General features: G+C 60.5%; 1 protein-coding gene across 1 annotated transcript; it reads right to left on the bottom strand.

Annotated features, from left to right (window-relative positions):
• Positions 1–1,014: 1,014 nt before the first annotated feature.
• TRIM47 (tripartite motif containing 47) lies at positions 1,015–5,477 on the bottom strand. The gene is made up of 6 exons (XM_047707217.1): positions 4,698–5,477; positions 3,552–3,647; positions 3,067–3,297; positions 2,703–2,901; positions 2,201–2,275; positions 1,015–1,929 (listed from the first exon to the last, which is right to left on the bottom strand). Exons 1-6 carry the CDS (start codon positions 5,385–5,387, stop codon positions 1,289–1,291), a joined length of 1,932 nt encoding a protein of 643 aa, XP_047563173.1. The 5' UTR covers positions 5,388–5,477; the 3' UTR covers positions 1,015–1,288.
• Between the last annotated feature and the right edge of the window lie 2,929 nt (positions 5,478–8,406).

The following is an 8,406-nucleotide window of genomic DNA, read 5'->3' as shown; positions in this document are numbered from 1 at the left end:
CAAGGAAACCGTTTTGAAAACACAAAGCACCAGGAGCAAGGAGGCCCTGCCCGGAAAAACAACATCCTGGCTGCTGGGGCCAAGGCAGAGCTCTGAGGAGGGGCTATTTTTAGCAGCCCAGGCAGGGGAGGACTTGTATGGCCTTGCTGTCTGGCTGCATAACTCACCCATTGTCCCGTCTGACCTTGGGCTAGCAACGGAGAGGCCTCTGTCTGTCCCTGTCCTCCAGGCCCGGATGTCTCAAGGGGGCTCCTGGGCCACAGAGAACCCAGGGACTAGGACTGGCCTGGAAACCCTCTCGCTGTGTAGCCTCCGGGGTGGGCACCCCAGGCCAGGCTTCGGGCCCTGGGGCAGCAGGGGGCGCCGGGCCTTCTTGGGAGACAAGCGAAGGCTCTGCTGGGCCTGGGGGGTCCCCTGCATGGAGCCCCATTCCAGCTGCGTGGCTGGGTGTGGACACGGTGAGGCCCGCTCTGGAGGAAGAGGACATAGAACCCTTTCTTGGAGATATTCTCACCTCCAGCCACACCCTGGGGCCTGCTCGGCCACAACCCTTCCCGACTGAGAAGGTGTGTGTGTGACAGATGCTGGAGCTCTCAAACTTTCTTGCCCATGCCCAGGAGTGGTGTCCTGCTCTGGGGTGGGGGCGGGGGGCAGTGTACGGTCCGCATTTAGCCTTGGACATGAACACCAGAAGGCAGGTCCAGGATTGGGTTGTGGCATCCAGGATGAAAATAGCTCACAGGGACAGGCCATGAGGCAAAGGCTTCGGCAGCCAGAACAACTGGGGCACTGGCCCCCTTGGGAGAAGCCACCTTAGCTCCCCCAGCCCAGAACTGGGGAGTAGGGCTGCCCCAAAGGGCAGAGGCCTTTTTTCAGCCCCCTCCTCCTGGGCCAGGGCTCTCCCCCAACCTCTGCCCCCCACCCCAGGAATCCTGGGACCTCCTGCCTTTCAAGAGCAGCTCTCCAAAGATGAGATTTCTTGGTGGGTGGAGAGAAGGATAGAAAAAGGAGTCATTCATTCAACAAACATTTATTCAGAACCTACTGTATGCCAGGCACTGTCCCAGGAACCTGGAAAGGGTGGGTAGCTGGGTAGCCTGGATATGCCCCAGCTCTGGCTTTCTTTCCCAGAGACAAGGCCTGCAGGGGAACAGGGTCCGAGGGGCACCGGAAGGGGCCTGGGGGCCTCCTCCTCGAGAGGCGGAAGGCCAAGTATATGGAAGGTGGGGGCCTCCAGGAATGAGAAGCCTGGGGCGGTGGGGGGCTCTGAGGTGCCTTCCGTTGGGCATCACCTCCTCTTCAACACGGAGATGCAGGACTTCTTGAGGGGCCCGATCTGCAGATGGGCGTCCACACTCTCTAGGAAGAAGGCGGGCTTGAGCCTGCGAGCGAAGAGTCCCGCAAAGTGGCTGTCCAGGCGGCTCTGGAAGGGGTCGATGGGGGAGGCCAGGGAGCTGCTCCGGCGGGCCCGGGAGGCCTTCAGCCTCCGAAGAAGGCTCATCTTGCCATCCCGCACGGCATAGAAGGTCAGGGCACGGTCGGCGTATTCGAGGCAGATCCCGACCGTGGGCGAGAAGGGCTGGGGCAGGGGCGCCTCGAGCCCGTGGAACCAGACGGAGAAGCTCCGGCCGTTCCACTGCAGGCAGCAGGAGTGGGCGTTGCGGCCCAGCCGGCCCCGGTCGTAGGGCTCTTGCGGGGAGAAGTCTTCGGCCATGACCCCCACACTGACCCAGCCCTCGATGATCTCCACCTCCCAGTAGTAGGTGCCCCGGTCCAGGGCACCCTCGCCCAGCACCTGCTCACAGTGGGTGAAGCGGGTGGGTGACTCGGGGTAGTTGATGGGACACAGCACCCTCTTCACACCTTTGGTCCCGAACAGCTGCAAGTACTTGTCTGCCGTGTCGCTGTCCAGGTCCACGATGTAGGCAACTGCTCCCGCAGAGGGGAGAGAGAAAGGGGGCTCAGGCGCAGGCGCGGGCGGGACAGCCCCTCCCCCAGGCACCCTCTCCCCAAACACAGTCTCTCGGCTCCTTAGCGACCAGCATGCCTCAGCCCCACCGGAGAGCAACCCAGAGAGCGGACCCAGTTCGCCCTAAGGATGAGGGGGATGGGAATCCAGGTCTTCTCGAGCCAGGGCTCAGCCCAGCAGCCTTGGGAGGGCCTGGTGCGAGCAGAAGGGAGAGCCCAGGTGGCCACTTACACTTGAGGAAGTAATCCCTGGGAGCCTCACTCTCGAGGCTGTTGGTGCTGTCGGGGTCTTGGGACTCGGCATTGGCTGCAGAAGAGATAGTGGGGAGGGGTGCTCTGCAGTGGCCCGTGGCTGGGCAGGGGTGCAAGGCGCCCCCGTGACCCAAATCCCTCTCTCCTCCTTCCTCCCAGCCTACACCCATGACAGGCACACACCCCAGTATGGCCCCCTGTCTTCACCCGCAAGCCTGGTCCTCCGGGTCTGTCCCTGCTCCACCTCCTCCCCGCTCAGCCCCTCTGAAGCTAGACGGCGGGGCAGGGGAAGCCCCCTCGGCCCCCGAGGCTGTGGCCAAAGGGGATGGACTGGTCATTACTGAGCTGTGGCTCCCCTCAGGACTCGTGTCCCACCCTGCGCCCAGCGCACAGTTTCTGTCTTCCGTTCTTGAATGGGTCCTGGGCCTGGGGGCCTGTGCAGGGAGACTGGGGAAGGGTGAGTCACCTGGGGGGCCACCCACCTTCTGTGCCCAACTTCTGTAGCTCATCCTCGTGGCCGCCCAGCCCCCGCAGCTGCTCCCACTGACTGGCACAGGCCACCGTCAGGGCGTCTCTCACCGCCCGCACAGCTTGGGAGGACTTGGTGAAGCTGAGCTCCCTCGGGGGACCGGGCCCAGGGCCACACCCCTCCTCCAGGGCCAGCCTCAGTGCCAGCAGCTCCTGTGCAGGATACATGACTTTTAAGGCCTTGCTGGCGGCCGCTCCTTAGGCTGGGGGGGTTGCGCCACTGGAAGGATGGCCCAGCCCCCACCCCCCTGCCTTCTCTCTCCATCCCTTGCCCGTCCCCGCTCTGCGCCCTCTCTGCCGCCCACGAGCTGCGCTGACCTGCAGGAAGCTGATCGAGTCGGCCTCAGGGACCTGGCTGAGGTCGTGGCGCGCCCGGCTGAGCCTACTGCGCTGTTCCTCCTGCCGCCTCAGGTCACCCTGGGAGCGGCCCAGCATGGTGGCCTCCCCCTCCTCGATGAAGCCCAGCACCTCCGTCTGGAACCCCTGCAGGACAGCTGCGGCCTCGGTGAAGAGCCGGCACACCCTCTCCCGCTCTGCCAAGGCTGCGCTCTGCATGGGACGACACGGGACTAGGGTGAGGGCAAGAACACCCCCATTCTTTCCAGACCCCCACCTTCCCACCCTGCCTCTTGTGGGGACAGAGGGACCAGGCCGCCCTGTCCTGAACCGTGCCAGCTCAGAGGTGCTGCGGGCGGTGCCGGGAGCACAGGCTTCTTTGGAGAGGACCAGAGCACACGGCCGACGCCTGTTGCCCGGAGCCCGCCTTGGGACGGCACAGGCACAGGGTCAGCGTAGGGTCCGACCTTGATGAGGGCCACCGTGCGTCGGGACTGTGCGATGCCAGCGCCCAGCTCGTCCATGCGGTCCTCCACGGCACTCAGGACTTTGGACTGCTCCGCCTGTGGATGACACCATTAACTAACACGGGGCCGGCAGAGGCCATAGCCCTACCTCGGGCTCCCAGGCCTCAGCAAGAGGAAAAAGAGGGATGACCCGAGAGTGGCATCTGTGCATAGGGGGTACTGGGAGTGGCCACGGTGTCCCATAATAGGCCAGAGGTGCCTCAAGCCCAGGCAGGTGCCATTCCCAAGTGCCTGGCAGCAGAGGCCAGCAGGCTTGTGGGCGGTCAGCCTCCCCTCTCCGACCAGTGGGCAAGTACAAGGCCATCCACGCTCCTTAACGCTGCTCCCACTCACCGGAGAGCTCCTTTCAGTGAGGCAGAGGCAGAGAGGGTGGGGTAGGGGCGGCACAGAGGGCATTCAGCTGTCTCAGGGATCCCTGTCCCCAAAGAGACTGTGTCCCCAATTTAGGCCTGAAAAATGGGGATTCCGGGCAAGTCCCCTGGGTCTTGTGAGTCACTGCTCCAGGCAGGAGAGACGGAAAATCCCAAGGCCAGCGGTGCCAAGACCCGGCTGGAGGCCAGAGGAAACTGGGGGCGGAGGTAGCTGACGGACTGCGAACACATGCTCCCACCACGGGCCCCCGGACCAGCTGGACAAGAGCGGTCTGTGTGCTCGGTCCACTCTCAGCCACACTCCTGTCGCCTGCCACACCCATCTCAACCCAATGCCTGAGCCCAGGCCAGATCTGAGCGGGAACAGGCAGGAACCCGGCCTGGCTCAACAGCCGCTTTGCCAGAATCAGCCGGCGGGGACCCCGCGGGCCTGACTCTGCTCTCCCTTGCCTTAGACCCCCATCGGCCCAGACCCCGGCTTGCCCTTCCAGTCCTTTTCGCGTTCTCTCTGGGCCCCTCCAAACCCCATTCCCATCTCGAGCCACGATGTGGATGGATGACATTGTCAGTATTGGGAAGGACGGCAAAGAGCCTCAGGTTAGAGGAGGACATTAGGACCCTATCAGGAAAAGGGGTGGGGGCGGGGATCCCTGGGCCCTCGGCGGCCCCGCGCGGCCCTGACCCGCCCCGGCGCGCCCCCGGTGCCCGCGCCCACCTCCTGGAGGGCGCGCTCCTGCTCCAGCGGCACGAGCTCGTGGCCGCGGTGCTCCTGGGCGGCGCAGGCCTCGCACAGGCACACGCGCTCCACGCGGCAGTAGCGCTCGAGCGGCCGCAGGTGGCGCGGGCACAGGCTCTCCTCCAGCCGGCGCAGCGGCGACACTAGGCGGTGTCCGCGCAGCGCGGGGTTGCGCTCATGCGGGCCCAAGTGCGCCGAGCAGAAGGAGGCGAGGCAGGAGAGGCAGGAGAGCGCGGCAGGCAGGGCGGCGCCCTCGGGGCACGCGTCGCAGCGCACCGGCTCTTCGCCGCCCGGCCAGGGCTCGGGCGCGCAGGGAGCCGAAGGCTCCGGGGCGCTGGGTGGCGCGCTGGGCGGCGTGGGCTCCGGGGCCGGCGCTCCCGGACCCGGACCCGGACCCGGGCCGGGCCCGGGCGCGGAGCCCGAGCCCTGGCGGAGCTGCAGCAGCTCGGACAGCGTGTGGTTCTTGCGGAGCTGCAGGCCGTCGGGGAAGGGCTCCTGGCACAGCGGGCAGCGGGCCGCGCCTCCGGGCCCGCCGGTGCCACCCGCACCGCGGTGCGGCCACAGCGCGCTCAGGCAGGCCAGGCAGAAGTTATGGCCGCAGGGCAGCGTCACCGGCTCGCGGAGCGGCTCCAGGCAGATGGGGCAGCTGAAGGGCCCGCTGCCGTCCATAGCTCCGCGGCCGCGCGGGCACCGCCTGTTCTGCTCCCGCCCAGGGAGGGACCCTGCCCGCTCGCGCTGCGGCGCCGCCCCCTGGGACCGAGGCCAAGGGTCCAGCCCCCTTCCGTCCCCGGCTCGGACCGCCCCCAGCGCCGCAGACCCGCCGGCGGGTCTCGGTATACCCGGCGCTGGCCCGGACTTCGCGGGGGGGCTCCGCCCCCGTGTGGCCCCCACCCCCGCCCCCGTGTGATCCCGAGGGGCTCCTGCACCACCGTCCCTGCTGGTCCAAGGGGAGCGCGGAGGGCAGAGAGTGCGAGGCGGGCACACTGGAAGGAAGCTGGGAAGTTCACCCCTCCATCACCCTCAATTCCCCCCACAGCCGGGCCCCGGACTCCAGAGGGGTCGGGCGTTCCCACCCGTTGCCACCGGGCCACTCCAGCCCCTTCGCGCTCCAGACCTCCCCGAGGCACTTGTTAGCAAAGTCTCTGAGCTGCTGCTGACTGCAGAGAAAATTAACCGCTGATGTGCGCGTGTTTTTGCCCCTTAGCGACTCTATTTACCCCTTGTGGGGAACTTGGGCTTTTCTAACCCTGAAATGGGAAGTTGCTGTCACCCTCCAAGTCCCTCGTGTGAGGGAATTCAGTTCCCCTTCACGGACCCCCACCCCAACCCCCAGGCACTTGCGGTGTACCTGGGGCTGGGGGTATGGGTTCCCCAAATGGAGGCATTTAAGGCTCATCCAGACATGCACTTAATGTTGTTTAAAAAAATAAAAATGGCGGGACGCCTGAGTGGCTCAGCCGGGGAATCATCTGCCTTCCGCTCAGGTCAGGATGTCAGGGTCCTGGGATCGAGCCCCGCTTCCGGCTCCCTCCCCGCCCCCTACTGCTAGGCTGGAGTCTGCTTCTTCCTCTGCTACCCGTCTCTGCTCCTGCCAGCGCCCTGTCGCTGGCTCGCTCTCTCTAGCGTGTTTTCTCAAATAAATAAATAAAATACTAAAAAAAAAACAACCCAACAAACAAACAAACAAACACAAAAACCATTTTAAGGGCGCCTGGGTGGCTCAGTGGGTTAAAGCCTCTGCCTTCAGCTCGGGTCATGATCTCAGGGTCCTGGAATTGAGCTCCGCATCAGGCTCTCTGCTCAGCAGGGAGCCTGTTTCCTCCTCTCTCTCTGCCTGCCTCTCTTCCTACTTGTGATCTCTATCTGTCAAATAAATAAATAAAATTAAAAAAAAATTTTTTTAAATAAATAAAACGGCAACAAAATAAAGTAGATTGGTTTATAACCCAAAGTATAAAATAAACATCCATGGGTTCACACTGATATAAATAAATGACCGGGTAAACAAATGAAGAAGCGTAAGCAAATTTCCCATTGAGAAGATTGCAAAATAATTGTTGTGGATACTCTGAGTTGGAGCCTGATTTCCCACTCCTTTAATGCAGACTGTGCATAGTGACTTTCTTCCAAAGGGAGCAAAAGAGTCACTTTACCTGGGTGAAGCCTGGCATGCATGACCCCAGCAGGGTGATCAAGGTCACCGTCAGCAGTGATAGGTCACCTTGACAGTAAGTACCAGTACCATGGATGATACGATCTTCCTCCCCCAAGCACTTAGCCCAGTTTAATCAGGATCAATACGCCACACAGGGCGCCTGGGTGGCTCTGGGTCCTGGGATTGCTTCCCACTTTGTGCTCCCCTCTGTTCAGGGAGTCTTCTTCTCCCTCTCCCTCTGCCCCTCCCCACCACTGTGTGATTGCTCTCTCTGGATTAAATAAAATCTTTTTTAAAAATAAAAATAGCGCTCGCTTCGGCAGCACATATACTAAAAAAATAAAAATAAAAAATATAGAAGAATCGAGACAACTCTTCCTTATCTTCCAGACCTCCTGCTGATGAGAGTCCGAAGAGGAAGGAATAAAAGGGTGAGAGGAGGGCCATTCCATCCAGAAGTGGGGCTTAACTTTTCTCATTGCCAGGGCCCCTCTTGAAGCTAGGGGCACCCCTTTCCAAAGTAATGCTTTTATTTATTTGTTTGTTTGTTTGTTTATAAAAAATTTTATTTACTTATCAGAGAGAGAGAGAGCACAAGCAGGGGAAGCAGCAGATGCAGAAGGAGAAGCAGGCCCCCCACTGAGCAGGGAGTCAGAGGCAGGACTCCATCCCAGCACCCTGGGATCATCGCCTGAACCTGAGGCAGATGCTTCACCTACTGAGACACCCAGGTGACCCCAAAGTAATGCTTTTATTTTTTTTATTTTTTTTTAAAGATTTTATTTATTTATTTGACAGACAGCGATCACAAGTAGGCAGAGAGGCAGGCAGAGAGAGAGGAAGGGAAGCAGGCTCCCTGCTCAGCCGAGAGCCCGATGTGGGGCTCGATCCCAGGACCCTGGGACCATGACCTGAGCCGAAGGCAGAGACTTTAACCCACTGAGCCACCCAGGCGCCCCGAAAGTAATGCTTTTAAATGTACAAAGCAAAATGCATAGGGCTTCATAGAAACTGATTACACTGAAATATAGGTACAAAATATTGAGAAAATAAATTTGTGATATCTGTGTTTCTTTTAACAACATCTGATGGAGGCCTAATCATTTATTTTTGAAATAGTGATGAATATAAGTGATATTTCAGGTTCTGTGTGACCATGTAATGTGCTATGAAACTATCTGTAATTTCTCCTGGTGACAAGTCACAGAACTGCTAACTCCACTGTGGTATGTTCTCTCCGTTCATAACAGAAAGAAATGCCAAATTTCAGTTTAGAGAAGAGTGAAAATATAGAGAATTTTCTCACCAAGACTCCCAGCTTAAGAATGTCTAATTTGGAAAGATGCTTTCCTGGAAGGAGAGAAGAAAACGAAGATCTATGAAATATTAAATGAGGGGTGCAATCCGGGGGGACTCACTGGAAGAGGGGGACAGATCCTGGAGGGCCCTGTGGAGGAAGGAGCATCTGAGCTGGGCTTTCATGGGTTGCTAGGATGCGGGCGTGCAGAAACTAGAGTGGGAAAAGCTCCTCCA

Source organism: Lutra lutra, chromosome 16, assembly GCF_902655055.1.
Source record: "Lutra lutra chromosome 16, mLutLut1.2, whole genome shotgun sequence".
NCBI classification, from domain to species: domain Eukaryota; kingdom Metazoa; phylum Chordata; class Mammalia; order Carnivora; family Mustelidae; genus Lutra; species Lutra lutra.
This window is presented reverse-complemented; position numbering and strand designations above follow the sequence as displayed.

Bases quoted from the DNA above. Each gene is read 5' to 3' on its own strand.
- TRIM47 (XM_047707217.1), bottom strand. From the start codon at position 5,387: ATGGACGGCAGCGGGCCCTTCAGCTGCCCCATCTGCCTGGAGCCGCTC. The intron at 3,648-4,697 runs GTGGGCGCGGGC...TGTCATCCACAG, and splicing joins AGGAGCGCGCCCTCCAGGAG to GCGGAGCAGTCCAAAGTCCT. The intron at 1,930-2,200 runs GTAAGTGGCCAC...CTGCGGGAGCAG, and splicing joins CAGGGATTACTTCCTCAAGT to TTGCCTACATCGTGGACCTG.